This window comes from Pararge aegeria, chromosome 7 (assembly GCF_905163445.1).
Source record: "Pararge aegeria chromosome 7, ilParAegt1.1, whole genome shotgun sequence".
Lineage (NCBI taxonomy): Eukaryota > Metazoa > Arthropoda > Insecta > Lepidoptera > Nymphalidae > Pararge > Pararge aegeria.
Genome location: NC_053186.1, coordinates 16,938,403 through 16,962,525, shown reverse-complemented (window position 1 = coordinate 16,962,525; position 24,123 = coordinate 16,938,403). Strand labels below are relative to the sequence as shown.

The window sequence follows — 24,123 nt, the reverse complement described above, 5'->3', positions numbered from 1 at the left end:
CACATCAAAAAACAAATGCAGACAAAGTCGCGGGCAACAGCTAGTATGCATATAAAATACAGATTCTAAAGAACATGCATGTTCATCAAACATTTTCCAGTTGCGGGAATCGAACGGCCTTGCACTCTAAAAGTAGGGTCGCTGCCCACTGCGCCAATCGGCCGTAATTAGTTAGATAACCCTATTTGAAAAAGTGCTTTGCGTTAGACTACCTATTGAGGCTATATATTTTGTTTTTAACTTAGGCAAAACTGCGGGGTACAGTTATGTATAAAAACGGTTTTTACTTAAAATTCAATATGGTTTAACATTAAATTTTTAAATTAACATATCGCTTTCGTGATATAAATTCTAATAAAGATCATCAATTTGACTAGTGCTAATTTATATACATATTGTGATTGGTGGTTCTTGTTGTACATTTTTTGGTATCTGAATTGATATATAAATATCTTTTCTATAAATCTAAATCTATCTACAAATTACATACAGTATTAAAACTAGTTATTTATTAATTTCATATTATTACACAGCTTAGCACCATCCGTTATTGTTATCGATTCAAACCATTCGAAAACTAAACCAAACTGGTTTTTTTTTCATCAGTACATTAAGAAAAATTTAATCGCTTTATTAATTAATTTAAATTTAGTTCGCCAAGTAGTCGATCCATGGCTTAAGATCAAGTGGTAATTTTTATGAAATGTTTCACATATTTTAGTTGATATATGAATAAAAAGTCTCCATATTTCTAAAAAAAACTAATGCAATTCAAATAAGCTCGTTGATCATAATATATATATATATTTTAATATTTATCTTTTCGGGACTTTTATTCTTAAGGAAATGCAAGCCCCTTCATAAACTACACTGAGTTCCACTACGCTTCAGTTAAAAATCGACTAAGTATTTTATAATCTGTTGGTTTATTATTGAAAAAATAACAAAATAAACTGAAGTTTAGTATTCGAACATTTAAATCGACACCTGTCTAACTTAAAAATATAAACTATTATAAATTTTGGGACCATTATTTTGGAAAGACATCACTTGATCGTATATTTATTGGAAGCTATCTATGGTAATTTCAAAGCGATCTTTGGGACAAATTCAGGGTCAAATAATTACACGTGTGTCATACAAGGGTGTCTAAAACATAACTGTTACCGCTGTAGGTGAAGACTGGTTGGCTATTCGTTTGGTCTAGAACAGGTATGTAACTTTCTTGTAATATTATTGGTTGTCGACTCGACGCTTCGTTTAGCTGCCTTTCTAGGATCGTGTTCTGTAAGTCCTCTTTTTCTAATTCTAAGGTTAATTCATCCAATAATTTCATCCTAAACTCTATTTCCTTATCAGCATTTTCTAATTCCGTTGCGTTTTCTTGCATTTCTTTTGTAGTGTTACCTAACTCTTCTTCTATTTTGTCGATGAGCATTGACACTTGGGAGACGTTTTCGCAACTGTTCGCTTTATTTTCGTCCGTATATCTTTTCACTTTGGCAGTCAATCGCACAACAAGTTCTTCCTCTCTGTGTAATCTTTTGTTTATGATCGCTAACTTTTCTAATAACTCGATTTCTTCTCTCATTCGAGAAAGTTCGTCAGCTGACGCGTCAGAATCTGTATCGTTGGACGTTTGCATCAATCTTTCAGAGTTAACTTGGCAGATATCTGTGAGCTCCTTCGTGAAGTAATGCTCTCTCATTAGATGTCTTTCTCTTCTGGACTTGTGTTTTGTGTGCCGCCTTGGTGGTGTTCCGCTGCCGACCCCTACGCCGCTGTCACTGTTCCCAGCTTGGCTGTCGTTGAGTTCGCTACATCTTCCCAAGTCCCTGAGATAGGATTCGAGGAGATAATTGGTTCCGTGCTTTTCCATCCTACTTTTGTGGGTCTGGTCCTCTAGTTGGTCGATTAGTTTTTCTTGGTCTCTGGAATGACAAGTTTGTGATCAATATGCGAGTTTTGGAAATGTTTACGTCCATACATATATAGATCTTTTGCTTGATTACCGTACGGAATAGGTTTCATACGTGTCCTAAAGTTTTAAGTGTTATCTTACTTTTCTTGATGTAATGTTTTAATAGCTGTCAATGAAGTAAAAATATAGAACCTGCTCTATCTATTAGGTTAGGGAATTCTATTTTAGACTACTTCACTTTTACTATCGAGTGAATATGTTATATATATTCAGAAATATTATCTGCTCTAGAAAATTCCACTAGGATTCCGTAGGTTGGATAGTTACTTACCTAAGTTTGTCAAGCTGCTGGTGTATAGTTCTGGTCTGATGCTGTATAACGGAGACAAGTCTGGCTGCGGGGTCTTCGCTTTTGGATCTCGGAGGCGGTGTGACAGCTCGGTTTCCTTTTCTCCTTCTTCTTGATCTTGCTTTACTGCCTCCGTCGCTGTCGCGCCCTGAGTCGTCTTCTCCACCGCTGGATAATCGCCGAAGTGACAAACGGACCTGGACATAGGTAATGTTTATATAAGTATTTACGTTTTTTAAAGTTCTAAAATATTTTTCTATATTATAAATTGGATATATTGCACCTTTAATCAAAGTTTTTTCTTTGAAAAAGCGACTGTGTTGCATTTGTATTTTTTCTGTGTTTTGCAAAATGCAATTTCTTCAGTAAAAGCATCTCAACTCTTTTAATTATTATTTTTATAAGTTTGTTACCTCAACAACATATAACACGAAGAGACACACACTTTTCTTATTTACAATGAGCACTTTTGAAACCACAAGTCTATTTAAGTCGAAAGAAAGATTCACCCGAGAGGATTTAGCGAGTCACTTTGCTTATACTCAGCAGTTGTTCTTTTCCTACGTTATTTTTATTTTATTAACAAGACTACCTAGTCCATACTTTGACTGGATTCTCACGTGCTGGTAAGTTATGATGCAGTTTAAGATGGTGACGAGCTAACCTGCTAAGGGTATGTCAGTTATATTAAACCCATTCCCAAATCAGATTCTACGCGACATCGTACAGGAACTATGTTGGTGGGGTGAACTAGCCACTCCCAAAGCCACCAGACAAAAAAAACATTATCAAGTTAGATTAAAGCGGTGCCGACTGCTTCCAAGCAACCGAGTTATTCTTCATGTCAACCATTTACCGACTCCACCTTTACAAGGCTCGGGACTCCTCCCACACTGAGAAGGGTTCAGGCCGTAGTCCATCACGCTGGCCCAGTGCAAATTAGAACTCTCAGGAATGCAGGATGTTTTCGTTTACCGCTCAGGCAAGTGATATTTGAATTGCTTAACACGCACGTAACTTGAAGAAAAGTTAGAGGTGCATGCCGGAACTCGGCCCCCCGAAAGTGAAGCCGAAGTCCTATCCACTGGGATATAACCGCTTCAGCCTGAAGATTTCGCGCAGTTTGGTACTTTGTACTTTGTAATTATAGCGATACAATAGGCACCTCTTTTACCTACCTCATGCCTGGCGTCCCCCCAAGCAGCCAGAACATGCAAGACCGGGACATCGGGTGGTAGGGGCCGTTCCACGCCTCGCCATCTTTCCGCGAGCACCCATTCACCATGGTCGCTCGCGCTGCCACCTGTTGGTAAAAATACTTGTAATGTAGTAATGCTAGGGATCAATAGGAGAAACGTGGTCGCTTACTATGGGCCTCATAAGGATCAGAGTCACTTAACCGGCTATGGAGAGATCAATGTTAAGTAACTCTAAGTGATCAAGAGATGAAATCCTTAGATGAGCTAGAGTTACCGACCTAGCTCAATGCGTCGCGAAGCTGAAGTGGCAATACCGGGGCACATAGCTCGGAGAACCGATGGACGTTGGGATCCTAAGGTGCTGGAATGGCGACCCAACTCCGCAAAACGCTGGACGTTGGACGGCCCTCAACGAGGTGGACAGACAACAATAAACAAGTCGCTGATACCGATGGAAACAAACGAATGGGGATTTTGGAACTCCCTACAAAATACGTATGTCCTGTGGATGTAAATCGGTTGAAGTGATTATAATGATGAGGAATCCACAATACAGAAAAGAACTGAGTTCGTCAGAACCATTAAGCAGCGTAAGATCTCGTACCAAGGCAAAATATTGCAACACAATAAGTACCGACTGAAATATTATCTAAGAAGTATTCTACGGTGGGTGTCTGCCAATAACCAAACGTGACAAATGCTCGAAAGCAAAAACCATCTGCTCCAAGCAGCGTTACTTCAATGGGCTCTTTCATGAAGAAGACGAAGATAACTCAGGGGTCATGTTATTTATCAATGGACGATGACGATCCATTCTGGGACTCCACAAGACCGCTTGTTCGCAGACGTTAGACGCCGCTAACGACTCATGTTTGACGCCTTGGTTTCAGCTTGCCTTTACGTGCTTATTTAAAGTTGCGAGCTTGACGTCGTCTAAGTCGCGTGATTGTCCTATTTCAAGCCTATAATCGTTTTCAGTTTGCGTTTAGATTTTGCACTTACCTTCAGGAGTGTCTTGCAGAGCTCGAACGATGTCAGCGCAAGTGGTATGCGCTTTGACTCCGCGGACCCACAGCTTCTGACCTCTCGCTATCACACCCACCTCCTCATCGCTGTAGTCAGATGATGACGCTTCCATGACACCTGGGATATAAAAAAACAGCTGTTAGGCAAATTATTAAGTGTTACAATAATATTATAAAATGGGTTAATAATTAAACTCAAGATAACTATAAATTCATATTTGCAAATTTTATTAAAAAACAATGTTGGTACAATTACTTACAATGTTGGTACAATTACAAAAACAATGTTGGTACAACAAAACAAGGGTATTTTGATATAAACACGACTGCTTTTTCGTTACACTTCAGTCCTACGTGGACTCGAACGATGCAAAGATACCTCCCGTTGTTTTAGTCGTTTATCATAAGCCATCAGGCAGATCAGATACAGCTGTCAACACCTTTCTTCCTGTGGGTGTCGGTCACTGAGGCAATATACCGGAGCACGGCCAGCAGCCTCCTCTGAGCTAATACTACCAACTACTGCGATCCGAGGTCAAGCATGGTGATTTTGGGCAAACCCTCCCGTTGAGAAAGACCTTTAGTCAGCAGTGGACTGCTATAAGCTGCTATAAGTTAATGGTAATGACAGGACATCTTAAGTTATATACTTTTTTCGTTCCAGTGGCTGGAGAAAACTAATAGACGCACCGATAGGCGCTTGTAGTTGCGATAGCTCCTCTGCCAACGTAGGCCAGCTACTCTCTCTCCGCTTTAAATTCAGTTATATTCCGCTATTAATTAAGATATATTTACTTTAACGATATGCTGTAAATAGCAATTTTTTTTAATTTGTTTTTAATTTGATCAAGTATTCTTTAATTAATAGATTGGTTCATAGCCCATGATTTTTGAAACATGTATAAGATAAGGGGTGTTCAGAAATTCTCAGTGACTAGCGCATGGTAAGTAATTTATGATTTCCCGGCAGCCCCCTTTGCCCGGCAGAGAACGCCACTTTTAAGCAGCGTGGTGGGCTTAAGTTTTTTTTTTATATAAGTATAAAGACGAGCGCCTGACTGCAATCATCCTGACATGATAGTAAGTGATGATGCAGCCCAAGGTGGAGCGCGCTTGCCTAGAAGATGCCTATTTACTTTTGATTTGAAGATATTATATGTGCTGGGGGAAATGGAAGCTGGAAGGGCATTCCAGATCTTTTCGTTGCGAATCAGAAAAGAAGATGCAATGCGCTTCGTACGCGTCCATGGTATATCAACCACGTAGGGGTGCAGATCTTTACGGTGCCTCGCAGTTCGATGGTAAAACTGTAGGTATCCTTTAGTCTTGAGACATATTGAGAATGAACGAATTAATTTTTAAAGTACACTCAAGCTATGCTCAACCTGTGCGAGCTACTGAAAACACGCTACATTTATTATTTAGGTACAATTCCATTTATTTATGTGCCTACTCCCTATAAACCATTACGTAAAAACCCAGCCGCTTTGTTACCAAAGTATAGTTGCATTGTTTAGAAACTTCCCGGCGTTATCGTATGGTAATCGCCGCCCCGTGCCAGGCGGTCCGACCCCCGGCTTATGCAACTTGTGTGTTGTTACTCGGTTGCCATGGTTATATTGCGGGTAGTAACATACAAAGGTATACACAGGTACCGGTACCTATTACCCTGCGAGCTCCGCAGTCGCCCCAACCCCCGATGACGCTGTTAAAACTCTTATGGTGGTAATCAACTACAGAACATTCGAGAACAATTTATGTATACCTGTATATAAAATTGCGTTCTTATTAAGATTTTGAGCGTTTATTTATTAATTAGGAAGTCAAGCCATACAATTTGCTATGCTCTATGTTTCATCATCATCATCATCACATCAACCGATAGACGTCCACTGCTGGACATAGGTCTTTTGTAGGGAGTTCCAAGTTCCACGGTTCCGAGCCGCTTGGATCCAGCGGCTACCTGCGACGCGCTTAATGTCGTCTGTCCACCCCGTTGGGGGCCGACCAACGCTGCGCTTACCAGTTCGTGGCTGCCATTCCACCTGCACCTGCACCTTGGGACCCCAACGTCCATCCTTTCTCCGGACCATGTGCCCGGCCCATTGCCACTTCAGCTTCGCAACTCGTTGAGCTATGTCGGTAACTTTATGTTTTTATCTCTGCAACTACTTTTTTTCTTTGTGTACAGTGGCGTGTACAGGGTTTTAGACCAGGGTATGCATAATGAAATGGAAAATTCTTCGCATTTATGAGTTAGAAGCAAATGTAAGGGAGCTTTTGTGCATGTATGAAGTGCACGCCACTGTTTGTGTTGTACATTAAAAGTGTAGTCATTCATTCATTCATACAACTATCTTAATATATTGACTCATTAAATAATTGTTCTATTATGTTGTACACTCATTTTAAAGGCAACTAATTCAATTAATAGGTTCGAGTACACACAAAAAAAACATACAAAAAACAAACAAAAAAAAAATAGCAACGATGAATGAGTTCATATGATGATATTATTATATATCAAGTTTGTCAAAACCAGTTCTGATTGCTTCCAAGCAGCCTTGTAACTGATTATGTCAACCAATTACCGTCGTCCACCACGCTGGCCCAGTGCGGATTTGTGGACTCCACGCGCCTTTAAGAACATTATAGAGAACTCTCAGGCATGCAGGTTTCCTCACGATGTTTTCCGTCACCGAATAAGCAAGCGATATTTTAACCAGTACACAATACCTAACAATTTTTAGACCAACGAGGCAGTTGACTGAAAAAAAATCCTTTCGATAACGTTCTCCGCTATCTTATGTTAAAATGGTGCCGGAGGAGTAATATTGTTAAGTTGGTGGACACAAATTATAGACTCCCATTTGGAAGCATGACGTCACCAAGATGTGAGCCCGGATTAAACCTCGATAAACACAATGATGTCATGATAACAAACCTGAACCAACCCATTTTTACGAAGCAAGTTTTTAATACAAGCTAGCCCCCCTATCTTACCCTTTTTGGAACTCTCGTAGCTTTAGTTTTATGTTTACGACTGTTATTATCGCAATAACTACGAATTCCTATGTAGGTACATATTTTAATGTAATGAACGCATCAAAATTGCCATCGATATTTGAATAAAGAAATATTTGATTTTGACTTATCTGGCGTTGAGTGTTGGAGAGTCTAAGTTGGTAGCGGCCGAAGCTATAAAGGGTATTGCAAATTCATAAAGCCTAAATCGCTAAATAGTGTCTAATACGTGGTATATCTATCGTGGTAAATTGCTTGTCGGTATGTCTTTGTTGGAATGGTGGTAACTAGCCACGGTCAAAGCCTCCCCACCAGACCAAAATAGTAAAACATAAGTTTGTAAAAGTCCCCGTACCTTAACTACATTTTATAATAGACTAGCTGTTGCTCGCGACTTCGTCTGCGTTTGATTTTGTTGTAGTTCTAAAAAAAATTAAAGTATTCAGTATCGCTAAGCCTTAAATGATGGGTTTGCTGCTGTCCGCTGAGGAGTTCTGTTCTCTATCTCCAACCACAGTTTGGGCAAAATTAAACACATATAATAACCTCTATAGCATATAATATAATCTATAATTATATGAATCGGTTATAATTCGTCGGAGTTATTGTGTAAAATCGTCAAACACTCATCCCCTCTCCCAAAGGAACCGAGCTTAATGTCGGGATAAAAAGTATCCTATATTACTTCTAACACTTCCAAGACTATGTGTACGAAGTTTCATGAGAATCGGCTAAGTAGTTTTTGCGTGAAAGCGTAACAAACAAACTTACATTGACATTTATAACATTAAGTAGGGATAGGGATTTGTAGTATAGTATACAGAATCAGCATTATTATTATTATCAAATCAATACTGGCCTACTACAGGGCACGGGTCATCTCTCAGAATGAGAAGGTTGTAAGCCATGGGTTGAGAACTTTAAAGAGAAGTCTTTGGCATGGAGGTTAACTCAAGATGTTTTCCTCCCCCGTTGAAGAAGATAAGTTTTATTTTCATTGGTTAAATTAAACGCAACAAACTCCGAAAAGTTAGAGTGTGTTTAGGATTGAACTCCCCAAAAGTAAGGCCATGAATCTACGCTTAACGTACACTATACTCTAATGCTCATGGTTACCAAGAAACCGCACCCTTTTATCACAGTAGAACGATAAGGCGAGCAAAATAAAGCGTTTGTTATAAATCCGCCTACAGCCATTAACATAGGCGCCGAAGTAATTTGAGTGCTGGATTCGTGACTCGGCACCATTAGGCATTTCCGTCACCCGCTGCACCCCGTGGGGGACCTTTACACCCCAGTTCACCCTTCTGACATTTGAGGCATGCGGCGCACCCCTAGTTTCGTAGTTATTGTGCAATTTTAGTTTCGCCTGCTATATAGGTTGAGCTTTACGTCGAAGTTTGGATTGCTAGAGTTTTCCAAGCAATTTTGAAAGAGAAAACTCTATTCTATATATCTATGTAATTGAGTATTATGTAAGTTTATAATAGCATAAATATCTTTTCTAATTCAATTATGTTATAAAAAATTAAAATTAGGTTTATTTTATTTTTTGTAACATACTTTATGCTATACTCTTAAATCTTAATTATCGGCTATACTTTTCCACCTTTTTATCGGCTTCGCACGCTCATGTTGCCTTTAAAATATCACTTTTAGTGACAAGCCCGCCTTTGCACCCGAGCACTAAGTACTATTACTGTTCCTTGTGTTTCTCCTATTGTGTTGTGTTGCAATAACGTTTTTCTATTCTATTCCATACTTTGACAAGGTTGAAGGATGTAGTTTTTAAAATTGGTGGTGGCCATCGTGGGACAACAGGGACCACTGTTTTTAACAAAGCAATGTGAGAATCACCGTCATTTGATGACGATGATTTCGCATCGAAGTGTGTTTTATTTTTGTACAACATTAGTAATTAGTAATCAAGTTCCCACAGACTAAAAAACTGCAGTAACATTTTGCTGCTACATGAAAACTGGAAATGGAAAGGAAATGCAAAATCTGTGTGGAATTTATGTATTTAAATGAAATACAGGTTGTAGAGACATGATGTTTTCTAATTTGCCTCGTTTAGCGTCTAAATTGCCCAGCTTAACTGTTTGCGGTGGGTAAATACGTAACTAAATAGGTAGGAACTTATGGCATCGAGTGACAGATCAACACGTAGACCGGAGTTCTGAAACCTTTTTTTGTCTCGCATCCTGCTTGTTTTGCTTTTCGGTTTTGGGTAGACCCACTACTTACCGTCTGTATACTAATTTGTTGCAAATTTAAGAATTTCAAATGTTTTTCGCATTTCTTTGCTACGGATGACTTTAAATTTCTAACCTAATTTATTCTTGGAGAGCCAAAATAATGGTCACAACCCGTTGACCCCTATTTACATCTCACTTCCCCCATTTATCTACACTCATATGGATCCTCAATTTAAAATTGACGCCTGGCTGGTCGTCGTTGACCTCAAGGGATTGATTTTGACCCTTTTGGGTTTTGTTGAAATATACCTTTTTTATGACGATGCAATAATATAAATAAATTCCTTTGGAGTTTAAGTGGAAAAGGACGGACCTTGAAAAACCAACGCTGGATTCCGAAGGTACTGGAATATACAGAATAACCTAGCGTTGGCCGGTCTACCACTAGCTGGACTAACAAAATCATACGCGGCACTATATCTTGAATGGAAATCCCTATAAAAGACCCATGTCCAGCTGTGGACATGTGTTGATATGACGATGAGGACAAAGATCCCTTGATTAACTACAGAACTCTAAAATTGCTATAGAATTTGTCCAGGTGTGTGGCACACTGTAGTTAGGATACAAATTGGTCGGCAACCCAGTTGCCCCTATTATGAAGTGTTCATGCTACGTCCTGATTGCTGCACGGTAGCTAATAGTGTTAGTAGAATAGTGAAATTATCGATATTCTATCGATGATAACTTATACTTTGGCATCCCTTTCGGCAACGGCACTAGATCGCGCTATTTGAATATGGAATTTAATTTGAAACCGTAGTCAAATATTCTGTGATCGAATAAGTAGACGTAGGTAGAAACTCTGACACCAGGCACTCAGGCAAATTAAATGCATACCAAACACACAGTAGCGTGCACAGGGTTTGAAACCAAGGTAGACATAAAGCAGAAAGACGGCATAAATGAGCGGGTTATATAAAAAATTTAGGGTAGGCATTGGTTTTGTACATGTATGGAGTGCACGCCACTGCAAACACATACTACTATTTATAAGATAAATAGAGGCTAGATAAATAATGTTTTTATTATTTATTTCAAGTAGTTCTAGTTTTGTTTATTTAACTCAATGTATTTTTAAAATCTGTACATTCATGTACTAAGATCTTAATTAATAAGAATAATTAATAAAATTGCTTGCAGAGATCGCTTTTAAGCGATAAGGCCGCCTATTTTTAGAATTGTGTGTGTTTTTTTATTGCTTTGTCTTCGGTGTACAATAAAGTGTATATGATTTGATTTACCATATTTCTCCAAATTTTTTTTTATTGAATGATTTGATGAATTCGCGCCTCACCACAACAATTTTTCGACCATTGATCTAATATGTTACTATGTAGGCTTACTGTTTTCGACGATAAAAGTTTTTTATTATTATGTAAGAAGTCCATTACAACTATCGATAACACATGCAGTCACTTCACTAGTATCCTAATAGGCGAATTATCAGTAGCCCTAGCTCGGAGCCTAATTATAGGCAACGAGCCGACTCGCCGACTAGCTGCACGCAAGGACGTGCGAAATTACCCGTGACTCACTGCTTTGGAAAATGTAAAACACAGAATTATAACCGACTCCGAAAAAGGGGGATGTGATCAATTCGCTGCATTGTTTTATGTGAAACTTCATAGGCTTATAGTTATAGGCTTCATATTTGGTTTTTTTTTGTATCTAATTGAGTTTTTTCACTCGCTTCAATATGAGTGTTATAACGTGGAGAGGAGAAAAAGAGCATTTCACCTATGGAATCATCATTCTTATTATTTGATAAAGTTCACGCGCAATGGTTAGACACCTGAGACAGTATCAGAGTATAACTCAGGCGCTCAGTAGCACATGCGCGTGTAGTTAAATATCATTTTAAACCTTTACCATAAACCTTTCTTTCACACAGCAACATGTGCATTTATAACATTATTAGCGAAGTCCGGTGCAGTTGAACGCGTATTCTCGCGAATTTGCACTCAAAGAATATTTTATATGAGTGAAAAATCGCTAAAAACGCTGCTAACCTATTACCCGGAAGTACTTATGAGTTTGTTTGCTTTGTTACCTTATTTTAGTAAGAAGTAAGTATCATTAGCTCGCCAAAGGAGAACCCTGTGTTTCTCGCACATATAAAATAATTTGTAAACAAAGGTTGTATACCGTTTAATCACTTGTAGGTATAGTTTTTTAATCATTTTACAGTTGCCAGCTTGCATCCGGCTATTGCTGAATAAAATATACCTACATCAAAAGAAATACCGCACGGTATTAATAACCTACATTAGTCCTTTTTTGTCGATTGTTAAGTTAATAGGTACAAATTTCATCACTTCAACCGATTGACGTCCTCGCTGGACATAGGTCTTTGTAGCCAGTTCAAAAATCCACGGTCATAAGCCGCTTGTATATTCAATGTACGATTCGAAAGTCATTCAAGTCACCGCTGCTAAATATTTCCGACTCACTTCTTTTTTCGGTTATCTAATTTAATAATAAAGTAAAAAAATATCGATAACATGCAGAAATTGATTGCTTCATACAATCGATAATTTTGGGATGAAATCGACCGTTCTCAGAAAACAATTAAGCGGCCAATTTGACCCGTGCCATAACAATATGGCCGCACAAAAATGTATAATTCTTTCGACACCAATTTGTTTCTTAGAAGTCTACAGTTCCCGTTTAAACACATTAATTATTTTTTAGGTTAGTAGTCTGCCAGTTTCAAGTGCTTTCTTCATTTATAGCATTGAGTTACATATTAATACGCAAAACGATATCTATGGGCCTCATAAAAAGGCTCAGAGTCATTCAGCGGGCGATGGAGAGAGCTAGGAGTATCTCTACGTGATCAAATCAGAAATGAGAAGATCCGTAGAACTGGAGTTACAGACATAGCTCAGCGAATCGCGAAGCTGAAGTGGCAATGGACGGGGCACATAGCTCGAAGAACCGTTGGGTCTAAATGTTCTAGAATGGCACCCCAGCACCGGTTAAGGCAGCGTAGGTCAGCCCCAACGAGGTGGACACTCTACCACTGGTCCGGAAGGCAGATTCTACCGAGAAGAGCAGGCAAGAAACACAGCAGATGGTCTTTTCAACATCATTTTACAGTTTACAATCTTTAGAAATCTTGTGAGAGATGAGAGCGGAGCCTTCCATGCAGCCTTGTAACGACAAGACAAGAAATTAATCAATCGTACAGTAACCACAATTTATTAAATGTGTTTTAACACATTGTTTAAACTTATGCAATGTACGGTCCGAAACTACCTTGGGAATCATATTATAAAAGCATATACTCAATCCAAAAAACGACTTCTGCACCTTTAAATGTAATCACGATGTAAATGTATAAAAGATGTCGCATTATGAAATATACAGCAGTATCCGCTGGGCTTTATTAAAATGATAAGAGGAAATTAGTAAAATGATAATGTACAAATAACACCTTTATATTACAACTAAAAAGTAAGAAATGAATATATTCTACAACATTTTTAAGTCGGTGCCAAGTTAAATGTTCAAAATTACTTTTGACTTTATAATTAAAAATATTTTTGACTTTGACTTTGACTTAATCAATAAATATTTATTTTCATTCAATTTTGCAAAAACATTTTTGTATCTTTTGTGTGAGATCCTTACCATTAATTTGGGCCCCTCAACTAATTTTGACACAAGGCACGCTACGCCACTGAGTCCCACACACACTTTCGGAAGCGGATACGTTTGACGCTGCTTCCGAAAGAGTACCTACTGTGCGTAAACGCATTATCTCGCGAAAATAATAACAGGTTAGCCCGCCAACCGCAGGTAAGATTATAGTTAGGGGCTAACATGTGGAATAAAACAACCTTTATAAAAAGATATTACGCGGAAGGCAACACCACAGGCGTTTTTTTAAATATTTTTAAAAACAGAACCCTAAAAACATAAAACAAAAGAACCTTCTCCTAACGACTTTAATTATCTAATCGATTTCGCTATTTGTTTTCTTTGCAATAGATAATTGATTTGTATTTTATCGTTATTAAACGTTACGTTCATCGATGCGATAAACATTATGGATTTTTGATGCAAATACTAAACATACCGTTACGAAATGTGTTGGTAAAGAACATATAGTAACAGAATAGTGACCTTAATCAAAACTCGCAGAATTACACTATAGTACCTACAAAGTAATTAATATCAAAATTAAAAAAAAATATATTTCAATTATTCCTAATATAAGCACTTGTGAAACGTCAAACCTGTCTGTTTGTAGTGACTACCACCGGTTCGGCCGGCAGATTCTACCGAGAAGCCGACAAGAAACTCAGCAGATGCTCTTTTTCAACATTATCAATTTACATTTTACATTTTATCGTGTCTTTTATAATGTTTAACGTAATTTTTCATTAATTGTGTATGCACCAAAACCAATAATTTACCACCCGACGCCTTTATTTTAACATCTTGTTAGAACGGCAGTAATTTTTCATAAATTGTGTAGTTCCATACACAATTAATGAAAAATTACTGCCGTTCTAACAAGATGTTAAAATAAAGGCGTCGGGTGGTAAATAATTGGTTTTGGTGCACTACGTAACAATATTAATTCATTACTAGATCAACGAGACGAGACTCTTCATTATAAACATAATCATCAGGGTGAGATCGCATGCACAGCTGTCACCTAAACAAAAACAAATACAATGATGCATGCATGACATTAAAACAAAAAACTGACGTCACTAACCTTTGTCTGTATCTTTTTGTCATGGAGCGAGTATGGGAGTCATGAACAATGGATGGGACTGTAAAAACTGTACTTTATACTTGATAATGTGACGCATGTCTCGAAATCTCATACATCATACATAGTGTAATGGACGCGAAAGTGTGTTTGTTGGTTTATGACGCAGTGACGGATCGACGTGATTTTTTTTGCATAGATATTATTAAAAAAAATTGCAGATGTTCTTAAAGGGTAGCAAAAAAGCTGGAAGATCGAAAATGCAATTCTGTTTGATGGGAAAAAGTTTGAACAGATTTCTACACCCACTTATCCTGTATAACATGGGGATATATATGATCACAGAATCAAGAACGTACCGAAACACGACTAATATTGAAGCATCAAAAACCACTCCACTTTAACAGTATTTCTCGAACAGGCAGTCAGTCAATTCATTCCATTTGACAGTTAATTATTTACCTCTAATGTTCTAAACGTTTAACATAAATGGGAAAATGTATGTGATCTAGCAACATTCCGCAGGTGTGACGGTGTGTGTTTTTGGACACAATACGATAGCATAGTCTTAAGGGTACCTACTATACAACTGATAAATATTTTTATTGATAATATACACCAATCTAGTTCAAGTATTAGTATGTAGTTATAAGTATGTCTTTTATTTATTATGCACAGCCTGCAGTATGTTATACTTTTGTTTTCCTTATCCTAAGTTGCCTGGCAGAGATCGCTACTAAGCGATAACGCCGCCTTTTGTATACTGCTTCTGTCTATGTTTTTTTTTATTCTTCTTCTGTATTTTTTTGTGTGTGCATATAAAGAGTATAAACAAGAAAACTTATAATGCACTCATTAACACCGAGACACTGGAAACATTCATGTTCATCAGACCAAAAAAAATTCCAGGTGTGGTAATCGAACCAACAAATTGGTCTCAGAAATCAGGGTCGCTGCGCACTTCGCCAATCGGCCGTCTTGAATATCCAAACAATACATAACAATACAATACTTTATTAACTATAAGCTTTCTCACAATAAGTTCAATGTAAAACGTATGATAGTAGTAAATTAAAACGTAGTTACCTAGCTATTGTAAATTTTCATATTAAGCTCCATTACGCAAAGTAAGCACAATGAAGGCCTTATAAGATGAAGGCGCTTCAGAACGGTATTGTAATGTAATCGCACATCACAAATGGATTACAGAGGCCGATTGTTCGCCGCGTATCAGTCAACAATACCACAGACACTACGGATAACTGTCATGTTAATACTTACAGGGTTACAAGTGACAGACGGCGGACTTATTATGACTCTTTTTTACACCACATCAAGTAATAAACATTTTGGACTCCTTAGTGCAAAAATAAATTTTTAGTAGTCATTACACTACCAACAAATAGTGACAAGAAAAAAAGAACGCAAAAAAAAGAAGTATATTACAAAGGTGGTTTTATCGCTTAATTGCAATCTCTTCCTATTGCTGTACTTTAGAATCAGGAAATGAAGTAAAGAACAGACTGCGGGTAGTAGATATTTTTTTAAACACATACAAACGAAATAAATAATAAATAAATACAATACGATGATACACACATCGCCATCAAGCCCCAAAGTAAGCGTACCTTGTGTTATGGTTACTAAGATGACTGTTGGATACTTTTATGTATAATATACACAATTACTTGGAATATAACGCAGACACTGACATTTTCCAGTAGTGGGAATCGAACCCACGGCTTTGGATTGGGCAAGCAGGGTCGCTGCAAACTGCGTCAATCAGCCGTCAAATATATAAAATCACAAAAAACAAATAATATCTGTAATAAAAATAAAAAATAAATCTAGTTCAAGTATTAGTATGTAGTTATAACTATTTATTTTTTTATTATGCACAACCTGCAGTCTGTTATCCTTTTGTTTTCCTTATCCTAAGGTGGCCTGGCAGAGATCACTACTAAGCGATAAGGCCACCTTTTGTATACTGCTTCTGTCTATGTTTTTTTTTATTCTTCTTCTGTATATTTTTTTGTGTGTGCAAATAAAGAGTGTAAATAAATAAATGCTTATAGCACCGAGACACTGAAAACATTCATGTTTATCAGAAAAAATTTATAGGTGGTATAATAAAGATTTAAAAAAAAAAAAACTAGTAGTAAACTTGAAGATACAATAAATATTTAAATAAGAGAATGCACTACTAAACACTACTAACCCACTATTATACTACTAAAAGTCGTCCTCAGTGTGTGTATATTAGGATACACCGCTGACCAAACGATCGCTCGCCGCTCATAACTTATGCCCCTTGGGAATATTCTTAGTCTAGCGTTTAAGATAAAACAATGAGACAGGAAGCTTTTGTGCATTACTTACGAGCTTACGCGATTGATGGCCGTGGAATTCTTTATAATTACAGAAAATAAATAAATAAATAAATAAATAAAATCATTTCTAAGCAAAGCTGCCAACACAATGTTCCAATAAAAATTTAGCTATGCATGTATAAATCATTTCAATATGTCTTTCACGAGTAGTTTTTTTTTTCAAATTCAAATTCATTTATTTGCTTAAAACATGAAAAATTAATATACATGTTTAGTCGCTGTCTACGACATGCAAATCTCAAAGTATCTAGGTATATTGTTTTATCATACATGTTAACCACTCAATTGCAAAAAAAAAAAAAATTGTACTTATAAGCATATCATATATACACATTGTACAAAGAGTTACTTAGACTTCCAGTTAGGAATATAAGGATCGCGAGGTCCTGAGTTTGATTCCCTGGTAGGGCTAAGAATTTTAAGAAATTAAAATTCATATTATTAAGTCAAGGAATTTTTAGTGCACACAAATATTTGACTTGGTTTATATAATTACCTTTACTGACATTATACTTATATACTCCTCAACAGGTACCATCAGCCGCTACAGCCCGCTACCATCTTAAAAGGAAGCATGTGCCCAACAGTGGGACGTTAAAAGGCCAATAATGACGACGATTGGTTAGCTTAGCTAAAATTTCGAATTTCTCTTCTAATGTCATTTTTCTTATTTATTCTTCACGTTCTTCTCTGACGACAGCGGCAACAGTGGGCTAAGGCATCAGGAAATTCACGGGTAATTATATAACTCCTGTGAATTCTCCCAGTGCCAAGACCCATCATAGCCTTCTTCTCTTCTTATTTCTTTCTCTCTTCTTCCTAGCTCTGCTGTGCTTCTTCGTTATAACATTAAAATTAGGTACATATCTTTATAAACTTTTAAATAAGAAATGTCTATTTGTACACAAGTAAGAGACTTGTATTCACAAACAATACTTTAAATTCTCACGGTGCTTCCGTTCTCACGGTGGGGGTTCCAAAAATCAAGATTACAGAAATATGAATTGATACGTCATTTTTGAGATTTCCTCATGTAATAATGAAAAAACGTAACCTATTTAGTATAAGTTCAATCATTTGACGAACCTGTACTATGGTAACGGATAGCACTCTTATATTTATATAAAACTAGACTTTTTAATCAGCACGGCGGCTCGGAGAAATTTTCATTGCACGGGGCAAGAGATAAACCATCTTCTGTTACAATTTTATCCACTCTCCCAGCATAAGCTCAGCGATATATCGAAATAATACAGTTAAGTTTAATATTAAACGGGGGTAAAAGCTAGCCCAGCGTTGAAAGCTAGACAAGCATATTTTATCCCTTATCAGTGTATATAATTAGGGGATACATTTTTTCCATGCTAGCCATGTTATAGCCCATGTGCTTGCCCGGTCAGCAAGAACCGAAACCGGTCAGCACGGGCGGATATGTTATCCACCCGTGCTGACCGGTTTCGTCGACGTGAAGTAGTATTTGCGTGGGAAGTAAACTTTTACACGTAAACTTTTTATGTGTACGTTATGTAAGTAGGATTACTTGCCCAAAAATTTTAATAATGTTTTCTTTCACACAGATACCTACTTTAGGTATCCTATATAGTATATACCTACTATAGTATTTTTATTTTTCGGATGAAAATCCAGTGTATTATTCCATTGTTTCAAGACCTTGCTGTATGACGTATAAAATTTAAAAGAAGATTTTTAGAAGTAAATAATTTAATGTAGGAGGTAAATTATTGTAATAATTTTAGCTAACTGAAATACATCCCTCAATCCCAATGAATTTATTTAGGTAGGTTTTAACCACCGCTCTAATTTTAGCGCTAAAAATGCGACAAGAAATGGCCGCTACTCGTAATGACCGTAAAAGCTCAGTCTTTCATTGACACAAAAAACCAAGCGTCCATAATTCAACGTTTATATTTTTTACCGCCATTATTATACAAAATGGTCAACCGCGAATTTCCGTATCATTGCCGTTTTAACATCCTTTGACTAAAGGAAAGCTAAGGTAAATAAATATGTTTCAAGAAGAAAATAGAAATAAGATCATTCATACAGTAGAATTGTATTACTACGCTAACTGGCTCGATTAAAAGATATTCCTCAACCAAAGTTTGTAAATTATGAGTTAACGTTTGTTACTACGTCACTCCGGAACTACTGAACCAATTTGAATAAAATTTTAAAATGAAAATAGATAAAGGGTAGAATAGGCTGCATTTTACGCCGTAAAATTCCATAGTCCCCGAATAATTAGTAAAAACTGAAGTTTACGACGAGAAACTGTAACTATAACTATAATTTGCCATTGTCAACTGTCAAGTGCACGTTAAAATTACAAATAGAGGATTGAGTACATTGAAAAGAAGGTATTAATTGGTTAGTAGCTTATTCGAATGAAAAAAAGGCGTTTTGTTTGGGACATACTGATGAAGTTTGTTTGTAAAAGGCTTTTGTCTTGATTAGTTATATTAATTGAAGTATAGTTGTTGTTTAGATTAGAAAAAAAACTTTTCAATTTCCAAAATCCTATAAAAGGCTGTTTGAGCACGTCCACTAACTGCTGTGTCGGGCCGTCTATAATTTGTCATTAGCCAGAGTAACATTATTCAAATATATAAAATTAATAGGTTTAATTTTGAGAGAGAGAATTTATTTTCATTGAAGTTCAGTGTCTGAAAACCAAACATTTCGGGAAATTCGTGTTACAAACTTTTAAATTATAAAATTGTATAGACTTTCAGTGAGCTCCCAAAGACGGAAAGAAAGCGACGTGTATGTTTGGAGTGTCAATACAGAAAGATCAAACGAATTTCAAAAATCTGTCCTTGTTCCTTGCCTACATTACACACTAAACCCGTGTGCAAAATTACAATGCATCCTTGTTATATTACAAGCTAAACCCGTGTGCAAAATTACAATTCATCCTTACAAGGATGAATAACTCATACTCATACTCAACTCATAACTCCGTGATATTATAACCGATTTAAATAATTATTTTTATACTATATAGGTTATAATATGGGTTAAATTTTGCCCAAACTTTGTGTAGATCTGATGAATGTGGTTAAAGATAGAGGACATAACTCCTCAGCGGACAGCAGCAAACCCCTCATTTAAGGCTTAGCGATACTGAATACTTTAATTTTTTTTAGAACTACAACTAAATTGAATGCCCCATCAAAAAACAAAATCAAACGCAGACGAAGTCGCGGGCAACAGCTAGTTACAAATAAAACCTCTGTACATTATTACAATTCAGTAGCCAAATTTTAGCTAACCGACCGAGGCAGTCACAAAACACCCACACAAAGCCATAATAACAATGTCATTGAAATCACTAATGATCAACATGTTTTCCTAATGGACTCACATTTTCCGTGCATTTAAATAGTACCTTAAAAATCTTACAGTCATGACAAGGCTAAACAACATCCATTCATATGAAAAGCAACCCTATTTCAATGTTCATAAAGTATTATTTCCTCTAATGTTGGATAATTGTGTTGCTACCCTGGTCGCTATGGTAACGTATTTTTTTTCAGCTTTGTCGTTAATGTATGTCCATGTCAAGCGTGTTTGTATAGTTCAGCCTTTGATAGGTTTTTTCAACGGAATTAATTTATTTTAGTATGTAATTTGTTAGCTTTGGATGTAAAGGAAAAGTCAATTAATTTTCATCAAATCGAATGTACGGCTTGACAACTATGTTTATGTACTTCAATTTTATTGTTTTACTGATAATTTGGTGAAAGTTACTTAAGTTAATAATCTGTCAGGTGGCTAGCGTGTTCAAATATGTAGCACGAGGGTAAGATTATCGTTTCTGGCCGATAGATAGTTGTAGTGACCGAATTTTAGTAACCAACGAATTAGGGGGGGTTCGCTCCGGTGCCTTGAAATTTAACGTTAAACCGAGAGTACCACTTAATATCATTAACTTGGATATTAGCGGTTCAAGCCCGTCAACCCAAGATGAAGCAGCGTGGGTATGATGATTCCCTTTGACAGAAACGGATGCATGTGTCCAATGCCTAATTTTCTGTCGGAATGATTTATAAATACGTTGCCGCGGTATTATTAAATACGCGAAAATTAGCTGGTATTTTAAAAATGCATCAAAATATTGATGATTTTCTCGTCAAAGGTACAATGCTGGACATGTGCTTTTTCGAGAGCACAGCGATGTGCGTATAGCTTTTCTCCAGTCGGTACCCAGCCAGTGGCGTGCACTGGTTTTCTTGCCAGGGTATGCATACGGCAGTAGAATTGCATAAAAGGGCAAAATTCCTCCTCCTATACTGTAGGCAGTGCATTTCTGCATGTATTAAGTGCACGCCACTGTACCCAGCTACCTTCTTTTTTAATTATAATGTTGAAATTAATTGTTAATTGTGAAAATAGCACCTGGTGAGTTTTTTGACGGATTCTGATCAGTTGAATCTGCCCGCCGAATCGGTGGTAGAGTCACTACAATAAGACAGACTTGGCGTTTTAATAGTTCTTATAAACTAGGCCTACTTGAAAGGAAGGAAATTCCTAGCTAAAATAAGGGAAATATACCTTAACATTTCGCTGTTGGGTAAAATGGCATACGGAATCGCGTGTGGCCTATCACACGACAAACATGCGCATCCGACCGGCATGCGACGCACGGAATTATCTTAATAATTGTTAATTAACTTAAAACTAATTACCTGCTCATTATAACATAACGCACACCGCTTTATGTCTTGTTTTTGTCGGCGAATTGAGATGATTGAATAAATGGGATGTTTCTCGCCGGTTTTCGGATTCCGTTTGAATTGGTGAATTGTATTTACTAATTTTGTTTATTCCTTTTGGTAAAACCCTGGGTTTTTTAAAACTCTCACATAGGTCTAACATGTAGCCTCGTCTAGAGTCTTCTATAGTCTAGGGTCTGGAGCCTTCGTGCGAGGATTAATGTAAAGCATAGAATGGATGAAGCGGTGATTGTGTAGGTCCTCGACTTCACTTTCGAGGGGCCGAGTTCGAATATTTTCATTTCTTAAAACACACATAAGTTATTCTAAGTTAGAGGTGCGTTGTGGGATTCGAACTCGGCCCCCCGAAAGTGAAGTCTTGAACACTGGGCTGTCACCACTTCAAATTCAAATGAAATATATTGTAACAATATTCGTCAGTTTACAATAGTGTTGGGAAACCTGAAGTAGGTTATAAAATATAACCTGCGTATCAGGGACCCCGCTCTTGTCCGAATACAATCTATCTAGCTTAACAATGAAAACAAAATAACTACAAATTAACATGCTAAATAACATGTGTGAATGCATGTGTATGTGTTTGGGGGGGTGTCTTTTTTTAAAGGTACTAAGTACTTTAAATTTGCAACTTTAAAATATAAATCTTTTACCAGGAAAATCTTATTTTTGTGTTGGTATTATCTGCGATATTCCATTAAAGATAATACAAACACTACATGGGTTAACCAGAAGTTGAGCACGACGAGAGAAGCAAGAAGTCGCTACTACTGGGTATATGCCAACTGAAAAGCTATCTAATTTTTTTTTCATATAAGAACCTACATGTGATAGATCCTAGTTTGGTAAAACAAGAATGACCCAAATAGTTTCCGGTGTTGTGAAATAACAACATAAACGGGTCACGAGGGATCAAATGACACAGTTTAGGGGTCACCCGACACACCCAGTGGGTAAGGGGTGTTAACCTATACGATAAGGGTAGGTGGACACTTTTATGTCCGCTTTCCGTGATTTTTAACACGCTATCCGTGGTTTAGTAGCTTTGAATATAAAAAGAGTTTCTGTTGACTTTTTTGTTTAACCAACCAATTTTGCTTAATACCTCAATGTTTAAGGAGTGAAATCCGAAAGGTCGTAGGTTCTCATCCGTTGAACTGCTGTGCTATTTATTTTAAGTTCAAGAAGTAAATTTAGTTCGAGAAGATAGATGTCCGTTTGAGAAGATAAAATACACGTCATTTATTTTCATATTTTGTTTATTTTTTTATATATAGTAGATACATAAATATGAAAACGTGCAAACCTGAGTACTTTTTTGTCTCGCTTCATTATTAGTGACGGGCGACGGCATACGAGCCCTCGATCCGGCGAGCTTATAGAAAACATATTTTATACAAATTTTGTTTTACTTCAAGATAACCCTTGATTGCTTTCACGTGTGTGGTATGTTATGATGCGGTCGAAGTATGGGATTAGAGGTATGAGAGTTATATTAAAACAATACCCTTATGATTTCTACAAGACATCGTATGCGTGGAACACATAATCTATTGGCGGTACGTTTTTGGCATTACTATGGTAACTAGCCACGACCGAATAGAGAAAATTCTGGATTTATATATTTTCAAACTGCCCCCGCCGGAAAGCGAACCCAGGGCCTCCCACAGAGCTCACCACTGCGCCAGGGGTCGTCAACCTTTTACTTTCCGTGAGTTAGCTATAAGTGAAGTAAAAATTGATGTGACAACCAACTGTTTACTTTTCCCACAGTGAACACCCCTATATTAATTAACTAAACCGATCCTAATCAACCCTATGGTTTATGATCCTCAAAATGTAACAATTGGAGTGACCCGTGTTGTTATCTGATGTTTTTAGGGTTACCATGCTATAAGGGTGCCAAAAAGGAGCTTGTTACTGTCTCATTTCTTTCACAGAGCTTCGGTTGTATTAGATAGCCAGAAAAGAATATATACATTTAGTAACCTGAAAAATTTCATTGACCCTCATAAAAAATTGTAAATATTAATTTTGGAAAAAAATTGGTTTGATGGTTTTGTAATGCCGGCTTTCTGTGTTCTAAGTCCAATCCCTACAAACAGACAGACTTGGCCTTTCGAAACTGACATTACAGTTGGCCTACTTGAAAGAAAAATTCAAAATGGGAACACCTAAAAATCAATCACTGATATGTTACAGAAATTTCGTTAAGTGGGTAAATAAATAAACTTTTGATAACTTTAATTTTATATGTGCCAGATATGTTATTAAATTGATAAGCATTTTAACTTAGTGTCACTGTTATGAATGTTAATAACTCTTATCTAATGAATTAATAGTTTCAAGAAATAATAGTCAATGTTCATGACACCATGTCATGAACATTGACTATTATTTCTTGGGGGATACCGGGGGATACTTTGATATAAGTACGATTTAAGTGTATCGACACTTCAATCTTCGGACAATTC

General features: G+C 36.9%; 1 protein-coding gene across 1 annotated transcript in view; it reads right to left on the bottom strand.

The window, feature by feature from the left end:
* Nucleotides 1–719: 719 nt before the first annotated feature.
* Nucleotides 720–24,123, bottom strand: part of LOC120625197 (ras association domain-containing protein 10) — a 30,027-nt gene continuing 6,623 nt past the window's right edge. The window contains exons 2-5 of the mRNA XM_039892182.1: nucleotides 4,472–4,612; nucleotides 3,449–3,573; nucleotides 2,253–2,467; nucleotides 720–1,931 (exon numbers count right to left, since the gene is read on the bottom strand). Of these exons, the coding sequence (XP_039748116.1) occupies nucleotides 1,136–1,931; nucleotides 2,253–2,467; nucleotides 3,449–3,573; nucleotides 4,472–4,607 (1,272 nt within the window). The 5' untranslated portion in view covers nucleotides 4,608–4,612 and the 3' untranslated portion in view covers nucleotides 720–1,135. The remainder of the gene's footprint in view (nucleotides 1,932–2,252; nucleotides 2,468–3,448; nucleotides 3,574–4,471; nucleotides 4,613–24,123) is intronic.